The sequence below is a fragment of the Ceratosolen solmsi genome, unplaced genomic scaffold (genome assembly GCF_000503995.2).
Source record: "Ceratosolen solmsi marchali unplaced genomic scaffold, CerSol_1.0 scaffold3, whole genome shotgun sequence".
NCBI lineage: Eukaryota > Metazoa > Arthropoda > Insecta > Hymenoptera > Agaonidae > Ceratosolen > Ceratosolen solmsi.
In genome coordinates, this window is record NW_011948428.1 from 4,336,102 (window position 1) to 4,357,757 (window position 21,656).

General features: G+C 35.5%; 1 protein-coding gene across 1 annotated transcript in view; it reads left to right on the forward strand.

The window, feature by feature from the left end:
* Positions 1–1,767, forward strand: part of LOC105363641 (probable chitinase 2) — a 4,214-nt gene extending 2,447 nt beyond the window's left edge. Inside the window, 3 exon segments of the mRNA XM_011501386.1 lie at positions 1–57; positions 563–855; positions 1,606–1,767. The exon segment at positions 1–57 is cut by the window's left edge and continues 24 nt beyond it. Coding sequence (XP_011499688.1) covers positions 1–57; positions 563–855; positions 1,606–1,753 — 498 coding nt within the window. The 3' untranslated portion in view covers positions 1,754–1,767.
* The last annotated feature ends 19,889 nt before the right edge of the window (positions 1,768–21,656 follow it).

Below are 21,656 nucleotides of genomic sequence, written 5' to 3' on the forward strand. Positions count from 1 at the left end.
AACGATCCACGCCTTCCCGCTTACTTTGAACAAGGCGAGGAAAGACTTTTAAACGTCGTAAGTTATCGTGATTATTATATGCACTGTTTGTTGACGTAATGTTATTGGATTACATGTAATATAGTATATTTATATTGAATATCGTCGATTGTAAATTCAAGGCAGCGATGTGTTTCAATTTCGTTAGCACGTGCTTACAAAGTAATTTCCAAATGACTTACAAATAAATTGCTGGACAAATAATTACTGGAAATAAAAATCAGAAACAATTAATAATACAAGAATTACATTGTACGTAGATTGAAAATAGAGCTTTCTTGATTATTGGAAATTGTTAGCAATTGTGCGGCAAATTACAGTGTTAATTAATCGAATGAAAAAATTAATCCCAAATTGGCAGACAAAACTTTCGACAGCCGTTATTAATTTATTCACTTTTCATAAATGTATCTAAAAGCTATTTATTGCTTATTAATATCTAAAATATTATAGCTTTTGAATTATATATATATATATATATATGTATATATATATATTAATAAACCTGCTTTTTATTTGCAAGTATTCGAGCGTAAATCACTGGATATCACAAGGCGCGCCCCCTCGGAAAATTGTCATGGGCATACCCTTCTATGGAAAAACTTTTACTCTATCTAATGTAACGAACAGGGCAATTGGGGCGCCAGCAAAATTGCCGGGACACCCAGGTCCTAGTACTCAGGAAGCTGGGACATTAGGATACAACGAAATCTGCGAAATGCAAATGAAGGAGAATTGGGATATACATTTCGAGAGGATGCAACAAGTTCCCTATGCCGTTAAGGGTGATCAATGGATCAGCTATGATAATCCTTGGTGAGTAAATTTTCTAAGGAATAATAACTCGCGCGACAATCACTCACTAAACCAGCTTGTAATATTATATAAAATTTTTAATATAATTGTGCCTAAGCGCATAGTTTATTTATTATAAGCGCATTGATTTATATTTATATATATATATATATAAAACATTATATTCCGAGGCTGAGGAATAGTTTGAAATGATTAGGTGGAACATAAATTTAAAAGATCTCATGGGCTCAACAATTAAATCCTCTCGTGAAAAATATCATCTTACGATACAGGAAATATAAAAGGTTTTGTCTTTAGAGTCTAAAGTTTTATATTAATCTCTAACCGTTTCAACAATAGTATTTTTTAAATTAAAATGTTCTATCGGTAGCTCGAAATATAATTTGTCAACGTTTACGTCTGAGCCCGAAATAATAAGTATTTCAACTTTATAATCATTTTTTGATAAATAATTTCACTAAACGTTTAATAAGAATTAACTAAAATTGTCGAAAGTCGAAAATTTTAAAATATGCAAAATTAAAAGGTATGAAATAAATATTATGCCAACGATATTTTTACGATATCCAAATAAAAAAGTATTATGAATAAAATGAAAATGTAATCGAATCGTACTTTATTCGCATTAGAACAAAGAACTTAAAATAATCGAATTGCTTTAATTACTGGCTTTCGTTTTTTTTTTATTGTTCTTTTTTTTTCTTTTTTTTTATAATAACAATAACAAGGGATTTTATTTATTTGCCGTAGGTCTGTTAAAAAGAAGGCCGACTTAATAAAGAAGTTGAAACTTGGAGGTGCCATGGTATGGAGTATCGAAACGGATGATTTCAGAGGAATCTGTGGCAATCCGTACGCGCTGCTGAAAATTCTGAATTCCGTTCTGCGCAGCTTTTAAATAATTCGAATTGCCAATGAAATGATAGCCAACATTCAAACTTATCGTTTGCTGTGAAAAAGGCCGGTATACCTAAACCTTACTAATAATCAATTAAAAATTTTATCTGTTTTGGTATATGGTATATCTTGGCAAAATGCAAACTGTCTCATTCATCTCTACAAGAAGATTCAAATATAAACTATACATCGTATAATGTGTTATTCACCCTTCTCTGTAAATTTTGTACTAAAATCGTATTTAAAATGGTGTTAATATGTATAATAAATGCATATAATTAAACATATAAATGATATAAATATAAATATATATATATATATATATATATATATATATTGATATATAAATTATATAAAACAACAAAAGGATACGTAGATGCTGTTAATGAAATATTCTATGAATAATAAATGATATTTATGTAAGTAAACATTCTTTTGTATATATTCAATTCATTTTAAAAAACCAACAAATTACATTTTTCGGCTTTATTATTAAAACAACTAATTCCTAATGTCTTCTTCGTAAATCTCTTAATCTTCTTAGTCCTCGATAATTTTGCAATCCTCGCGACAGCCCTTGTTACGCTGGCATAATATGCAAAAAATCAGCTAAACCAACAATCATATACATAAAATAATATAATAATGGTATTCAAATAATAATAATAATAATAATAATAATAATAATAATAATAATAATAATAATAATGATAATAATAATAATAATAAAGAATCATTTTAACTTGGATCAATAACGCATGGGAACATCTTCATATCGAATATTTCGTGAATAATATTTCTTTTGGAATATTCATTCATTAATCCAATGGTTGACGCCTCGTGCGTCTCTATCTCATACTCAAAATGTTGATATCTAAATTTACATACTATTAAAAGTTAATGATTTTATTGAGCTTTACTTAATAATAACAGAAATTTTTAAGATAAGATTAAGTTTATTTTTGTTTATCTCTCAAGTTAAATATTAAAATGTATAATGAATGTGAGTAATATGTAAGCGATACACAGCGATACTCCATTGTATATATAAACAATTCGAATATTATAAACTTGTGTTACGAGTCTTAGAGAAAGAGCGTCTTTTTTTATACTTTAATCTATATTTCAATATTTCATGGTAATGATTTAATTAACATGAAAATAAAATGAAAAGTAAATTGCTTATATTAAAAAGTGTAACTTATATCCTCTTTGTATAAAATTACAAGATGCTTTCCATCATGTTGTAGTAAAACATTTTTCTTTCTCATTAGCTTTTTTAATATGTTCTCCGGTTGGAAGAGAGAGAGAGAGAGAGAGAGAGAGAGAGAGAGAGAGAAACAATTTTTCTCCACTTTAATTTACCGCTTACTTAATAACATATTTGAGATCGTTCGTACACTAGGCTGCTTGCATGGCACGTAGTGACAAAAGTTTACAACAATATGACATCTCATCGAGTATATAAAATACGAATAATAAATATAAATCTTGTTATTCGAAAAAAATTTTTTTAAAAGATGATTGAAAAAAAAAACATAAAAAAATTATTCACAAAACATTGAAACTTTAAAATATTTATGTTACAAGAACCTTGAATTCTTTATAAATCCGCATGCAAAAATATCTTACCTTTGAAAGTTGAGTATTTTTATTATTTATTTCAACGAATGTTTCAAAAACTTGCAAATACATTCAGTGAACTCAAATAGATTAATAACTTTGCTCAACATAACTATATATATATATATATATATATATATTTGATACGATATAGCATCGATTATGCTAAAACGAAAACAAAACAAAGAAAAAACAAAGAGAATTATTAAGAAATAGAAGAAAAAAAATACAAAACAACTCATTATACTCTTGGCCTCCAATGTATACTTTCGGTTACATTGAAATATTATCGACACAAAAAGCTGGGTAAACTATATAACCAACGATTATACGTAAACTATTACGTATTACCGCAGATTAATATGACATCAGTATCATAATAATTTGTCAATGCATTGTTAAAGCTTTAATATATTAAATTCTAGCGTTAAATATGATTGTAAGCCATATTTTATCCATAATACTTAGATAAACACTTGGGATACGTAAGCGCGTCTAAATAATCGATGAATTAATTTATTGGAATAAAAGTGTGTTGTTGTCTCGCGGCTTTCGAATTATTAACAGAATCGAGAGAAAAATCGATCGAGTCGCCCGCCATTCTCTCAGCCAAACACGAGAGAAGCAAATAACTGCACAATCGCATAAATATCTTATTTTTGAGAAACATTTGACGCGGCATTTTAAGACCGAATGAAGACTCTTTATACAAATATGAAATCTCTTGCTATCGATCTTGCTCCCTTGTCACTTGACCTTACATTAAAAATGCAATCTATAATAATCAATAAGAGAAAAATAAAGAGTGAAAAAAAGAAAAATTATAATACAAACGGGACGTTCGTAATTTGCCGTAAGATCGATTTTCTATTTACGATTATTTAATTTTACTCGTCGTTAATACCCATAGCCCTGGCACTCAATACTCTTATCGTAAGCTAATCATAAAGATTAATTCGGCCGTTTTTTGCCCAATAAATTACCGTAAAGAGCGGCAAGAATATTAGGATGAAAGAGTCAATGAGCCATCGTGGGGCATTTGAATTATTATTTTCAGCGATTGTTGATGGTGTTTGGAGGTTGAAGGCTGGCTGATTAACTAATTATTCGTACGTGACTCGATAAGCTGCTACTATCGAATGAAGTATGGAATCGTACGAAGGCGGGAAGGAAGGAAGGAGGAAGGGCGAAAGCGCGGGAAAGAGAATTCTGTACACAGCATATAAACCGAAATTCATTTGGCAAGACAGGGAATTCAGAATGTGCAACATGGGGCTGACTTGACATTCCCGAGGCCGAATGCATCGAGCACTGCGATTCCCCGTCGATTTTCCATCGGCTCAAGTGGAAAATTCGATGAAACTACTTTGTAGAGAGGGTCGATGTAACCGAGAATGGAATGCGCCAATGAAACTGGAAAGGCTTCGGATGATTAATCGGATTTCGCTATACTCCGGGTGGATTTGCACTCGCGAACAAAGAGAGCGATTGGTTCGATATGCGGCTTGAGAGAGAGAGAGAGAGAGAGAGAGAGAGAGAGAGAGAGAGAGAGAGAGAGAGAGAGAGAGAGAGAGAGAGAGAATGCACATTGTCGAATTGATGCTCCACGCGTTTCTTTTGATCCATTCGATAGCGGCTATTGTTATGAGGTACGGAATTATTAAAAATTATTAGTGGGGGCGTGAAATGAAACCAAATGAAGGGCTAAAGAAGGATACGTCGGGGGAGTCTGGATTCCATGGATGGAGGCATTCGTTAAAAAATATCCTACAATAATAAGGCATTGAGTGCTTGGTTGGTCTTGTCTTTAATTTTAACATTATGATAAATCTTCGATCGACATTATTTCGAGCCAAGATGCGACTGGGAAACTCGATTCCAACGTCAATATCGTTACGATACGACACTCTATCGTTAACTGCAAAACCAGTAAAATTTTAATGCAAATCGCTCAATTCAATTTCAAGCAAATAACTCACGCGAAATATCACAACGCATAGAAATTAATACGTTAAGCGATGCGTCTTCTTGCGAAATGTGTTCTAATAAAGTAAAAAAAAGGTGTTTAAAAAAAAAAAGAAAAAAAAAATTTAATTTATTAATATTTATTCAAAAAGAAGGCATACAATTCCAATAGATAGTTAAGAAAGGAATGAACGTGTTTTCGTAAATAGAAAGCTTATCTGCTTCGAGTTGTTTTGTCATCCATATAATTATAAGGTATGTTGCTTCCCCTTATCATTATTATTATTATTATCATCATTATAATTATAATTATCATTATCATTATTATTATTATCATTATCATTATTATTATTATTATTATTATTATTCATTATTATTATTATTATTATTATTTTAGACACACGGACGCACGCACGCACGCACAGAGCTACGCGCAGTCGTATAATCGAGCCATTGTTTTCGTAGATAATAATATAAATATCGAGTGACAATGACATATTCATTGTCATTCGTATTGTAGAGTAATTTCGGAATTTCGAATTTAAAGCTTATCCATATTTCAATTCTATCTTTCTTTTTACGTTACAGTCCAATAGAAAAAAAGAGAAACGAAAAAATTCAAAATACAATGCTTCAATTATACATTTTGCCAATCTGAACTTGTAAAATTCTGAAAATAACGCGTAAATCAAGTCTTGGGAAATAAGATAAGATTGTAAAAAATGTTTTTCTCAATCATCGATTACTAATGCCTCGATCATTGACGAGACGCAGCTTTAAGGAAAAAAATAATGCCAAACCCGGCGCAAAAGTCGAGGTTATCTTGTTTTAATAAAGCAGATGTCTACATTATTAAGGTGGATATGTTGAACTTACCAGAAGCGTTCCACATTGACCGACCGTTGATCACGAGGTTCCCTGAATTCTCTTTAGTAAGTCGAAATGAAAAGATCAGGCAGGATTTTTATGCAAAGCCATCATTATTTATTAAAAATTTAATCTTCTTGCAAAAACTTCGCTATATTAACATTACAAGTGTCGAAAATAACAAACTTGAACGATTTATAATTTTATGTTACTTTTAATGCAAGCGGTTTCCACAGAAAGTAGCTATTGTAATGAAATGTAATTTGTAATACATCGTAGAAGACACAATTGCACAATCGTGCCATCGTCGTTAAATTTCGATGCGCACAACATCATGTCGTCGTCGCTCAAAAGGCACGAGATATAAAATGCTAATTGGTCGCACATTCAATCATGCTGTCTGGATATTTCGTATTATTTACAATGTGAGGAGAGAAGTTAAATATCGATAATTTTTTTATTATTATTATTATTATTATTATTATTATTATTATTATTACTATTACTATTATTATTATTATCGTTATTATCGTTATTATCGTTATTATCATTATTATCATTATTATTATTATTAATATTAATATTATTATTACGAATATGAGTACGAGCTTAATCCTCTTAAAATGTATTCGTCGCTTCTCGCTCGTACGGTGTTATCTTTATAAATTTGTTTCCCTTTCTTCATCGGATATCTTCCCTGCCCCCGTGGGCTTATGGAGGGAGAATTATAACAAAACAAAAAAAAAAAAACAAAAAAAAAAAAAAAAAAAAAAAATACGTTCCAGAGCCCCATTACTTTTCATGAATTATTTACAATATTTTGTATGTCTATTGCCTCGCAAAGGAATTTATTACAAAAAAAGAAGAGAGAAAAAAACATTACACAGAAAACTAGAAAGTATACAATAAAAAAAAAAAAAAATATCAAAAAAAAAAAAAAACTATTCGCCATCCCGCTTCGCAGGCGTCAGGAAACGAGGAACAGAGATTGACTATTTATTTATATCGCAAAATAATATGCCTGGCATTTCAGTCTTTAACGTGCAGCCAAAAAAAAAAAAATACTATTCGCCATCCCGCTTCGCAGGCGTCAGGAAACGAGGAACAGAGATTGACTATTTATTTATATCGCAAAATAATATGCCTGGCATTTCAGTCTTTAACGTGCAGCTCGCACAATATACTTGCTTGCTCTTTTCTCTCTCTCTCTCTCTCTCTCTCTCTCTCTCTCTCACTCTCTCTCACTCTCTATCCAATCAAAAACTGCTTGTTAAATATAAGATAAGCATTTAAATCTCTTCAATTGGAAAACTAAAAGAAAAAAAATCCAGCGAATTGTGAAGATTGTTGAAAAGCTAAAGGAAACAAATATCAATGGTATTGGATTCCTCCACTCGATAATCGATTTCACGAGGATTCATAACAATTTAACCAAATTCATCCTTCTTTTGTATAGAATAATGACGATGTTATTGGATGCAAGAGTTGGTTGTTCCGTGTGGCTAAAATTCGTCCCGGAGCTTTTGCAAGGAGCCTGTGTGGTAAATATTCCATTACCGAATTCAAAAGCTGGGAGAATATTCTGCACGTGTTTAAAATCTCATCTTCGGGGCAGGAGGTGAACCCCGCCGCCAAAGAGACGTTTCGCGTAAAAAAAGAATCCATCGCTGCTTTTAAGAAGGTGTGATAAAAGAAATAATAATAAAGAGCTCGGGGCTCCGTAAATTTTGAGTGCTTGAAAATTTGCGAGAATTAAAAAAAAAAAAAAGAAAGACTATTTAACTCTCCGACCATGGCATAAAATTTTGTCAAAACTCAGAATCAGGGAAGCTCGAAGGAAATTTTCAAAATTCCAAGCCTTCTCCTAGATTATAATACCTATAACATATTCACAGAGTAAATAAGATCACAAGCGTCTACGGAATCCCTAGGATGTCCGGGTTAAAACGTAATAATACACACTCGCTGCGTGGCTATGCTTATGTGTAAAAACTCTCTAACTATTAATTAATTAAAACAAACAAAAAAAAAAAACAAAAAAAAAAACAAAAAAAAAAAAAAACAAAAAAAAACTGTTTCTATTTACAAGCGTCGTTCGTATTTTGCACATCTCGTTTCGATTGTTTAAACTTGCTTATCACAAATATCTGTTTATTTTTTTCGCTGTTGTAACGCAGGATCGATCGTCGTAACTTTAAAAGAGCACGAGCTTTAGCAAAGTATCAAACGTAAAAAAGAGACGAATTGAAAGGGGCTGGGTGGTGGGTGGTGAACGGTGGCGGTAGTAGTGGCGGTAGTAGTGGCGGATTGGGTGTGGGGTGGGGGAAGGCGAGGAAAGTAATGTGACGATCCATCCTGTACAACATCTGACATCATAGTCGCGAGTGGTGTAACGACGTTACTGCAAACAAAATCCCACCAAAACACGTTTTTACATAATTTTCATTTACGTACGGCTAATAAGTGTATTATGATGAACGTGATACAAAAAAATCATTTATTGCACCGTAGCTGTGCATTTCAGCCTTTTTTTTCATTTTATTCTTTTTTCTTCTTCTTCTTTCCTTCCTTCTTTCTTTCTTTCTTTCTTGGTTTCATTTTCTTTTTATACAAAGGATTGAATACTAATGTAGGCGGAGAAAAAAAAAAATTAAAAACACACACGATTCGTTATCATAATTTTCCCGGGAAAATTATAGAAAAGTAATGATGAGAAATACGATTTGAAATAAATAAAATTTTATACGAATTCTTCTCTTTCCATCGCGTCGCATATATACACTTATCGATAAATCTAACAAACGGTACAAGTTTTCTAAATATACAAGTACACAAATGTGTCTCTCATCTTCGTCATTATTATTATTTCGTTGTTATATTATGGATTACTTCATTTTTCGTTGCACAGCGCGTTTGAAACCATTTTTCAAACTGTAATCACGATGGATCGTTTTTTCGTTTTCATAATCGGTTTACTCTCTCGCTCAATCTCTCGCTCTCTCTCTCTCTCTCTCTCTCTCTCTCTCTCTCTATCTCTCGCTCGCTCGCTCGCTTTCTTTCGTTTGTTTACCAACCACATCGCATAAACGACGCGTAAGATACTTAAAAAGGACTAGGCACTCAAGGTTTCTTCTTTGTAACCGTGCAAGCAGAGAACGCACGTATCGACGAGTTTTTCGAAAACAAAATACATCATTTTCTATTCAAAATCATATGTTCATTTGAATGAAAAGATAATTCGCCACAGAGTGAATCGTGTCGAGTCACGTATGCGCGTGCGAGGAGTGTACAGTCTGCCTGCCTGTCTGTCTGTTTGTCTGTCCGTACGTCTGTCCGTCCGTCTGTCTGTTCCTGTCTGGTCACTGGTCGGTGGGTGAAGTTGTGTGTGTGCGCGGGCGCGCGTACACGTATTAACACGTTCGCGTATCCGCCCGTGCCTCCATCGACGACTATCCGTGTCTGCGTGCGCTTGTGTGCTGCAATGCGTAAGTACTTTGGATTCGGCCATGTCGATGCATAACGAAAAATCTTGTGGTAACTCTAGAGGTTGATGGCTTCCTTGAGGGCGGCCAGCTGTTCCTCGCCGAGCTTCACCTTGTCCTGGATTTCACGGCCGTCGACGATGAGCTTGGCCTTCATGTTGATAAAGTGTTGGTAATCGGCAAAATCCTCGTCGCAGAGGTACTTGCCAAGGATCGCCGAGACGTTCACGCTCCGACGATCGATATTGCTCTTCAGGACCTTCGCCTCCTCCAACTGGTCAATCAGCTTGTCGCGCTTCGACTCCAAAATTTTCTGCAAAACAATGGAGAGTCAGTCGAGTTTTTCAATTAATGTATATCGTTTCTTTATCGTAAACACGTCGAAGTTTAGCGCAATAACTCCCGTAAGCGTCGACGCTTTTTTACGCGCACGATTTTTCTTTAGCTTAACTCCATCTCAGCGACTGATTTAACGATTTGCCAAACAATCGACTACCGCCACTCGACATTTCAGTCCACGGTATCCTCAAGCAAGCGATGCAATTTAACTTTAACGATGTCCAATGAATTTATGAATCGACGATATCACTTGCGAAATAACCACGTATTTTGTCCAATTGCGACTTTTAGCACTAAGCCACTAACATAAATGAGTGGTTATGTTTTAATTATTCGTAAACAGCGTAGCAAGTTATAACTAGTTTTTATTAAAAATAGTTGTGACTATCGCGTGCGCATAGCCGCTCTGATTCATACAAGTGTAAACGACCGAATCCGTAGGAGCAAATACGAAAAAATTCCTCGGATTTGATAATAGCCGGCATATCTCAGTAAAGCGGCAAAAGAACAATTAAGCCACACCATTGTTCCCTCACATATAAACTCTCCCGATAAAGCCTCGACACACACACACACACAACGTCCGCCCTACCCAACGAGTTCACGAAATTCTTACCCTCTCGGCGTGATCGGCCGGCATCCCGTACAGTGCGTTCTCGGCCCTGGCCAGTCGGCCACTTAGCCCAAGTAGGAGGCTCGTGATCTTGCCGACCTCCTCGACGTGGAGCCGGTACTTGGAGGCCTCGGCGGAGCTCGCGGCCTCCGATACCCGGGTGCTGACGCGCGCCCCCAACGCCTCGTTCACCTCTCCCTCCTCGCGTACTGCCTCCTGCTCCGCTCGCAGTACCACCAGCTTCTTGTCCAGTCTGATCATTAGTTCCTCCTGTGAATGTCCGTTTATTCTCTGATTAATTCTCTCTGGGCTCCAAGTTTACTCTTTAAGGGATATTTTCTTTTTATGTTTGTTTATTTATATATATATATATATATATATATATATATATATATATATATATATATATATTTTTTTTTTTTTTTTTTTTTTATTTCGTTTTCGTTTTTGTTTACTACTGCTGATGCTATTTTCGTATGTTTCACGTACTCTAGCCTTGGCTCTGGCCGTTTTTCTTTATCTTGCTCTATTATTGTTTAATCACCTTTCATTCCATATTATCTTCCGCGTCATCGTCATTCACATTTAGTATTATCATCATTATTCTTACTATTATTATCATTAATTATTGTTTCTGTTGTTGTCGATTGGTCGTTTGATAGTAAAAGTAGCATTGTTGGTGAATTTATTGCGATACGATCACATTGGATGCAATTAAAAGCCGACAAATAATTAGGAAATTATTACATTTTCTTACAAGGCCTACAATTAAAATAATTAAAAGTACTTAAAAGTATATTTGAGTCCGAAAAATGCATAATCTTTTTTATTTATATTATTATTATCGAGTAAATTACAATGCGCTTTGAATTCATTATCAAATCCCAGAACAAATGCTAAACACCGTTATTATATAATTTTCTCAAGTAATTTCCATACCAACCAAATTACTAATTTATATATATATATATATATATATATATATCAGAAAGGATTTATGAAGATTTATCACAAGTCGTGAACTAGATAAGAGATACAAACTATTTTGGTTCGTCCTAACAATGGATTATTTCAAATTTAAAAAACTTTCTTTTTAAGCATATAAATTATTTGGCAATTTTATTACAAGTATGATGCTGCAATTGTATAATTGAAGAATTTCAAAAATATTATAAGTTTATTATTATCATTAATTCATGATATTATCTTGGGGCGAAAAAAGTAATTATCGGGGCAAATATGTCTCGATTACAACTATTATAACAACGACTTTGATAATTTATATAGCGATGCGATAATTTTTCGTGAAAGAAGAAAACTCTTATTTGTAGTGCGGCAAATAAAATGATATTCTATATATACTTTAAAGGAGAATTTCCTCGAGTCTTTCTTGTAATAAATGCGGCAACATTGGAATTTGTTCAAAGTCAATCGCGACGATCGAGCAAATCGTAGTAATCCCTACCTAAGTAATGGACTTTTTCAGGAATATTATTAAATCGTTAAAATCTTTTGCAAACTCAAATTCACTTCTTCAAAAACTCGCTAATGCTTGATTATTTCCATTAGCTTTTCCAGCTTTTACAATTTTATATCATAAAAGCCCATTCGAACTTTCGAGCATTGTACGGAAACCTCCCGACATAAAAATTCAAAGGATATATTTTTCATTCTATTAGACTTTGGCATATTCGCTCTTAGGCATCTGGCACTATTCGAGGAATCGGCCATTTCAATGACTAAGTTAATAATCAAATAAGAGATCGGCGAGAAAGGTTCTTTGGAACCTCGTCATCACCCTGCCCAATAATCCATCCTCGAGTTCGCCTACGAAGGTAAACACTCACCAGGTAAGTTTATTAAAATGGAAGAGAAATAGGCGTATGCGGTGTCGATGGGAAACACAAAAGAAAAAGAAAAATGAGTATGATTTTTCAAGGGGGAGAGGACAGGAGACGGCGACCTTACCTTCTTCTGGCGAAGGTCGTGGTGGTGATGGATGGGACGCTGGCGGGCCCGAGGTCCTCGCTCCCCGTCACCTCCTCCCCGACGACGTCCTGTGTGTACCTCGTAAGGAAGCGTGCCTTGCTCTCGGAGGTCGTGAAGTACACGGAGCTCGCCGAGAGGGGACTGCTCGAGGAATCAGCCGCCGACGGTGTCACGGGCGTCGATGGTATCGAGTCGATCCTGAAATGACAAGAGGTCGGAGCTTTAGTCGTGCTATCGCCGATCCATTTCTCATCTCTCTCTCTCTCTCTCTCTCTCTCTCTCTCTCTCCTTTCCATTTGGTATATGATATATGAACGGGTCAAACGTCCACACTGGCATGTGCAATTATTAAATCCTCGAGCTCGAAAATCAAAGCAAGGATACTTTCTCTAATTATCCGAGCTTATTATTCGAGGAGTCAATGCTTAAAAGTTACCTCGCATTGTTAGTATAAATTCAAATGTACGAAGTGAGGGAATTTCGTGACTCGAATATAAAGAGATTCGCATAATTGATGGCACAAGAATCCTTTTGTGTATTTGCAAAGCGTTTAAAGAATTATTCAACATCTCCTTCATACGGGCAATCCGCCTATATTTCACAATAAATGAAGCTTCGTTAACGAATATCTCAGTTTCTCGGTCATTTTCCGACTCAATTGCAATTTCGATAAATATACCATGCAATAGTGTCGAATAGCCATTGAGACTCTGCACTTTTCTCTTATCATTCATAAATAAAATTTCCGTTGCATTAAGTTTGAGCTAAATGATCGTAAAGATGGAAATGTGATTAGCGACCATCAAAGACAAGTACGTACAACTTACACGTGCCTTTATATTTCTGGCTAAAAGTCATAAACTGGATAGCCCGAATGACGTAATACCCGTATGACTCGATCCGTCAAAAGTTTTATTTTAAAAATTAAGGGGCAATTGAAAATGATTGGCGAAGAGGGAAAATACCGCCGAGTCCTCCTTGATATTGTGATTTTGAAGCGCGCAAGTCAGCCTCGAGCGACTCGCCTGTCCTTGCAAGCAAATATGAATTACGCGAAAATCATAGGCATCGACGTTGCTTTTTACGATAGAGAGAGAGAGAGAGAGAGAGAGAGAGAGAGAGAGAGAGAGAGAGAGAGAGAGAGAGAAAGACAGAGAGAGAGACGCAAACACGTAGAGCACTCCTCGTTCTTCATCTTAAGCGTATTGAAAAGAATTTTGAAAAGAAGCCTACGAGCGCGGATCGCGAGTCGATGAGTCACGGGACTGAATCAATCGGCTAACAAACCAACGTCCTCGTGGTGCGCGGGTGGTGGTGGACGGAGGGAGATAACGGTACGTCAGAGGCTCTGGTTATATTCCGCGAAGCCCTTTGCAATTCTCTCTTTCGAGGAACCGCCATTGTTAATGCGGGCCCCGACGGACTGGTGATTCCGGGAGACGGGGTGCGCGCGCGCGGGCGCATGCCGAGGGTGACGGCGAGGGCGTATGGAGCGCTGGCAGGAGGGGGGGGGGGGGGGGGGGGGGGGGGGGGGAGATCTCGCATGCGTCGATTTTTACGCGGAACACGGGTCAACGAGCGGGCGCGTATTTTTTTATTTCGGTGCCTCGCATACTTTATTGCTTCGGCGGACCTTGAGAATAAAGCAACTTCGCGATTTGCCGATATAATGGCGCGCGCGCGCGCGCGCGAGTAGGTGTTGCGAAACAAATAACGGTCTGGCCAGTCGCAATTATCTCGCCGCTGCACGTGTGCATTATCCTTCGTATTTAACGGATTTTAACGACGTCGTGGCTCGCGATACGTACGCCATGTAATGCGGCTCTCGACGAAACTCGCTCGCCCGTTCGTTAATTCGGAGGTGAATGTTCGTCGAGCGAGGACGCGTAAATAATAAATCGTTGCATCAGCGGGGACTCGGTCAGTCCGGTGGCCGTTACATATTGTCTCCTTCAAGCTGGATAAGCGAATGGGGAGTGGTGAAACGAAGCCACTGAATTACCGATGCCGACGCCCTCGCGGTTATTAATGATGTATGGTAAGGAAATTCGCTGAAGCGCAATCGTTAAGATATTAAATTAATATCTTGGAGATATTGCGAGATTGTAATAGATTTTAATATTGTACTGTGATTTATTATAGCGAGTGCTATTGCCAATAATTGGGCCAAATGGGCCAAACCATAAACGATAAATTATTTTAATCGAAAATTCAAAATTTAATACGACGTTCTTCAATGTTAAAAGTCGCGTTGAACTAACATTTTATGTCGTTTATATGAAATGCAATGTGTAGAAATAGTTTGGAGACAATTATAAATCCTAGACGATTTACTTAAATTTTTACCGATATTTTAAAGGAATCCCTAAGCATATTATACAATTATTACCTGCTTATAATATTAATATTTTACGTCACGATAAATATTAAGAAATCACATCCACCAACAACTGTACTACTAAATTTCGCTCAACGAACATTCATTAATACTGTATCGCAAATTAATTTTTCATAAAGATTCATATTAATTGCACACAAAGTTAGTAAATATTTCATATAAATATTATGTTGAGCGAATAATAATGATCATTAATATTGCAGGTTATTAAATATATATATATATATATATATATATATATATATATATATATATGAATACACAAGCTATGGATGTACGTTTAAAATTAATTTCACACTAATTGAGCTCCTTCGAAGGATTAATAATTATCTGTAATGTCTATTACAATGGGAATTTAATGTGTGTTTAGTCAATGCAATGACTTCGGCCATTAGGATGATTTGTTTTCAAAGAATTATTAAGTATATCGCAAGTCGACAATTTAATTTCTACAGGCAATTAATTTGAAAATATACGTAAAATTATAATTCTTCTTATTTCACTTTACGTGCTCTTCTGTTTCATTATTAAATTTGCAATGCACATTTTAAAACTGCTTTAACACTTCCTTACTTAAATGTATACATTTTCAAGAATTGAATATTAAAAGTAAGCAATTGTACATTGATATTATTATTAAAATATTTAATTACCATTAAGTGTGTCAAAATTGTAATATTAAGAGCTTAAAACGATTGATGTCGTTAATGAGGCTAAAGTAGTTAAATTATCCATTACCTCTTTAAAATAGATATTTTCCGTGACACTGATTTCTCGCGGAGATTATTACATTAAAATGCTAATTAACTTATCTGAAAATCTAATAAAGCCGAATAAATACATTTTTATTTAAATTATGAGTTATTGATTCCAGACGCATTTAATGTCCATTTGTAAGAAACAAAAAAATTAATAAAATTACCATCGACAAAAAATTGTTTTGCATTAGAGTGCGATTTAAGCTAGATTATTAGCTTACTTTCTTCGATCTGATATTATATATTATTGCATTCGTTATTATGGTACTTATTATACGCGATATTAAACACCACAGACTTCCATTACAAATTGCACTTTACATATAGATATTTGAAAAAAAAAAAAAAAAACCAAAATTAATATTATTTCAAACGAGAATAACGACTGAAGAAAGCATAATGTTATTGTATGCAAAGGTGTAGGATAAGAAAAGCGATGCGCGTGAAATAGATACGAGGCAAAACGCAGCAATTTGTTCAATTTATACGATATTACGTTATAATATTGCATAATGAGATTATAATGCAAAAGAAGTGCTATTGCGATTATCGGATCGTTTCGTTAATCGGTTATTTAAGATAAGATTTTTTCATGAACATCCGTACAGAGTGTCGACAAATACACTTTTTCTAATATGAATAATAAACATGAGAATAATAATCATAATTAAGATAATGACAGAATAATTAGACGATGTTAATAAAAAAAAAAAAAAAAAAAAAAAAAAAAAAAAAAATAAAAATAAAATGTTAGTAAGTTCGGAAAAAGTGAATTTACGAATTTACGAAAATGTTGTAACCGACGACACTGGAACTGTACATATGTTTAACAAAATTTTATATATAATTGTGATAAGTGAGTATCGGATATTTGTTGTAATTAGCGAAGCTAATATTATTCGAAGGAATGAAGAAACCATATTAGTATGGAGTAGTATGTAGTATGAACTGTAAGTATTATAAGGAAAAATGGATTTATACTTTGTCATCATTTAAATATCAATACGAGACTCGCGAGTATCGAATGAAACTTTTCACTCCACGATGGTCTGCGTCGAGAAAAGGCACCGACTGACTCAATTATCATCGACAGCAGATTTGAAATTTGTTTAAAACCCGAGGACTTTCTTACTCGACAAGTAGTCTCGAAATATATAATAAATAAAATACTATTCGTACAGTTCAAGAATCACCTAAAAGATTTTTTATAATATTGCATTAAATAGGATTACGACCGTGCGATATATAAATATTATGAATCATTATCACGATTGATCGCATGTGTTAATCGCTTGACGGGGCGCGGTAATTGTGATTACTTATCGATATAATTAATTATTATCCATCGAGAATTAAGGTAAGGTAGATTGCCAAACAACATGAAAACGTTCGTCTACCAACCGTCACGTCACGTCTCCTCTCCTCCCCCTAACCCTTCCACCAATTCTCTCTCTCTCTCTCTCTCTCTCTCTCTCTCTCTCCCCCGTACCACCAGTCGAAGCTCGAACAATGTGTTACGCATTAATTAGGCGAACCAAAGCCAGGATGCACGAAGGATGCAAGAGTCGAGAGCCAACCAGGGTGTGGATCGTTAGCTTTATCTCTACAAAAGTTTTAAAAACGAGTGAATCTGTCATAAATGCACCACAACCAGCAAACGCGACACGATCCATACCAATTAAGATACGGAATAACAAACAAGATGAGCTTACATGTCTTTCGTATTGCTCACGACACACGTGACTCACGATGATAATCGCGATGCTAATCTCGAAAATGGCGCATCGAGCCTCAAGAGCGAAATGAGAAACGGGAGATAAGCCTCGGATCCCGGGGATATACGTGGATAAACATACGACGTGCAGCATGAATGGCCGTTTCTAAACTACTGGCGCTCGCATAACGTATTCTCAGGCTCTGCGCGCTGCAAAATCGCAACAATGGCTGCGCGAAGGCGACTTACTCTCTTGACAACATCATTTATGGTTACGCTTGCTTAAGTATCAAAGACTCCTGCACTTTCTCCTCGCACGAGCCGCCCTGGCCTATAATCGTCCCTCCCTGTCTCTCCTACTAACCGTCGTACGACTGACTGTATATATCCCCCCCCCTCTCTCTCTCTCTCTCCCACCATCCCTCCCTCCCTCCCCCCACCCCAGTTCCCTACCACCCAACCTCCTCCACCACCTTCATCAATGGTTCGCCGTCCCCCCGTTTCACGTTCCCCGTTCGGATTTCTTGGCTCGCGCTTCTAAAAGTGCGAGGCGCTTGTGTGTCAAGTGGCGCGGACGAAAAAACACAAATGTCTCGCGAAAGTTCGCCAAGGATGAATGATAATCGCGTCGAGTACCTCGAGTACTACCTCGACTTTCAGGGTCAAACTCGAGGAGATGCTCGTTACGCATTTACGGATTGACGCGTCACACCCGTCCCGTTATAAAGAATCCCTCCTTGTTTACTTTTAATTTTCAATCGCGCTTAGGCTTTCATCCGCCCTCCGAGCTTATGCCTGTTGAACGGATAATAATACGGCGAATAATTGAATTGAAGTTACTCGAGCAATGATTTCGTCTGCCGGCAAAGCGGGATGGCACATTATTTTCTTTTCATTCCACTTTTTCTTTCTTATCTATGAAAGCAAATTACTCGAGCATGAATAATTTAAAAGGCTCGATGTTATGGTTTATCCTAATCAAAGCTCTTGCAAAATTTGAAAATAAATGAATATCATGAATATCATTTGTAGGATTTAAATTAAGTTATGCAGAACTTTTTATAAATGTAAGTGTGTGCGCGCGCGCGCGCTTATTCACGCATACGTATATAACATCGGCTATTACTATCTGAATATTAATAAGGGGAAAAAGGTGACTCTGTCGTTCAAAGTTATTAAAAAATTGTTCCAAAAAAAAAAAAAAAAAAATAATTACAATTTAATTACCAATGACATCTGTATAAATGCATGAAACACGATAAACTTATTTTCACGCGATCTACTTAATCGCCGAGATTTAAAAATTCTCATTATATTAAACGTGCATAATAATTTCCGAGGACAGAGATCATGACAATAATTACATAATGGCTTTACGTGCTTTTCAAAGCTAAAAGATTCTAATTCTGCATTTATTGAATACACATTTCGAACTGAGCTATTCAGTATCTCCTTATAGGGCTTTGTTACGCGAAAATCTGGTCTACGCGTGCAGTTGAATTTTAATTTTTGCTTAATTTGTCGCTAAAGGTACGGAAACCTGCTTGGTGATTCGTTTATCCTATTTAAGGAGAGAGAAAATACAACTGGAATTTGAAAGTTCGACATTTGTTGTGTGGAAATTCATTTCGCGCTCGATATTGCGCAGCCTGTATACATTTTTCCAATACTATGTAAAATCATTAACTCTGGATTTCATTTCCTAACGATCACCGACACATTTCTTTCTTAAACGTTGCGCAATAACCAAATCGCGGGGGCGGGGTATTTCGAGAAAAATCATGCACGCCAGTAAATTAAAAATGCAGATAAATAATGATGAGAAAAAGATTTTTATCGCAGTTATGGCTTCGTTTATTATTTATTGATTCGTCCTTAAGAGCTGAGCGATATTTTCACTTATTAAATGTCTAACGATCGCTATTACATACAAGTCATAAAGTTTGTAAATAAAGGCGAATGTTGAAATAGCGAACGAATCGGATTACGCTAATATGGCGAAAGTAGTAAGTATTCGTTTTTTCTTCATTTCACGTAATTTCAAAATTATGAAAAAAGCACAAAAGCAAAGGAGAAACATTAATTTCTTAGAGTCAAAAGTATTGCAACAGCTTCATTTATAAATGTTAATAAAAATTTTATACTATCGCATATGAAAATTGATAAATAAACCGAGCACTTTCCGACAAATATTTAAATTTAATAATTCCCGTTGAAAATCTAAATGTTTCACAGAGCTTATTTTTTTAAATAAATAGCTTGGCTAATAAGTTTTTAAGTTTTCAACAAATTACATCAACATTACACGATATTGTAAATAATTTCACTTACTTTTTATCATCCTCGGAATCGTGGTCCAAGTTGTCCAAGAAGGCCGAATCCTCGATTAAAAGTCGTGGACGTGGTCGGGGATGTAACGAGGCTTCGACTCTAAATAGATCGACAACATAGTCTGTGGATTTCTTGTGTTCTGGAGCTTGAACTGGGCAAAAATTATTGAAATTATTATGAAATTTGATTGGATTTCGGCAATGCCGAGCAGTGGCTAACGATCGCTACCGCAGCTCTAGTCTCTCGTCACCTCCCGCTCACGATATTAAAAATAATATTTGCTTATTATTCAAGCTGTCTTATTGCCTTTATTAGAATTATTAAATGCCAGTCAAATACCTATTTTCCTTTCTTTCTTTCTTTCTTCGTTTATGTTATTTGCGTGCGCTTTTACGCGTAAACGCGCGATAAGCTAAAAAATTTCAGTTTTAGATCACGAAGCGATGTATATGAACTTATGCTATCAAGTCGGGCGGTATGCGAAAATCCGCGACCTGATTTCTAATCTTGTTTAGCAAATTGTGACTGTCGCTAAGTACGAGGAAAACATTATTTTTTTCGTGCAAAAGTAAAAAGTTAATTAATATATCGTAATGAAATTTTGTTCAAGTTTCATGTGTCGAATGATTACTCTCTTCATTCAAACTTATGCGGATAAATGTAGAGAGAAATGTTAATTAAACAAAAATTCATTGGGGGCAATAAAGGCTTTTAATCATCTTAATTATTACTTGCAGTACATAATAATTCCAATTCTTGTGAATGTTTTACTACTTTCAATAAGAAACGCAATCTCTCTCTCTCTCTCTCTCTCTCTCTCTCTCTCTCTGCGTGTATTTACTTATGCGACTTATACGAAAAGTTTACGTATCGTAAATAAACGCTAGAGTGTTTCCTTATGATATTTAATTATAAGCACGTAAGTAAGCAATTTTATCATTTTTATATAAGCATAAAAGAATTATTACTCCTTGTGTACGAATTATATCTGGACAAAAGAATGTAATTATTTGGAAAGTGAAGGCTGAAAAGAGTAAAAGTTCGAATGTAATTGTTACACTTAAAAGCATAAGCTCTAGGCTCTTAACTTATCGCGCGTTAAACATTACATCGCGCTATTTTATAATTAAGATATTAGAAATTTTCGGCGACCTCTCAATATTATCAAAGCCTTTTGGACTTTTACACCTCCGCAATTATCGCAATTTTGAACGGTATGCGCCAGATTTATCGACAGATCAATAATTGATGGGTGAGAAGCGAGTGCTCGAAATGAAAATTTGTCGATATCTCAGTGGCGCATAATTGGGAGTATAACATAAGCGCGATACCGTGAATGAAAATAACGATTGCGAAAATAATAAACACCTACGGTGGATGGATGTTGCAATCGCTTGTTCCGAGCCGCGGTAGAAGCGAACGACCACAGCGAGCATCTCAAACAAACAAATCGCCCATTCACGACGCGATTAACGCGCTCTGACAAAATAAAAAAAAAAAATAAAATAATAATAATAGCGCAGGTCGTTGACCGCCATCGGCGTATGTGTGCCATTAACCTTCTTGCCCGCACAATTCGCAATTATTTACTACCTACGATATACATATCGGACCACGAGCGAGTTGCAACTCGCCGTCCATTACAAATTACGCGAGCCCCGTTTGTCACCGCGTTTCCTCAAATTTTCTCTCCTTCCGCTAGCAGCTCCTCTCACTCGACCAGTGCGCTTTTAAAAGACGCGCGATAATATCGAGATTATTAAGCATGGGCTTTCGAGAATTCAGCGAGCATCGGGGCAATGAAGAGATGTCGTCGAGTGTACAG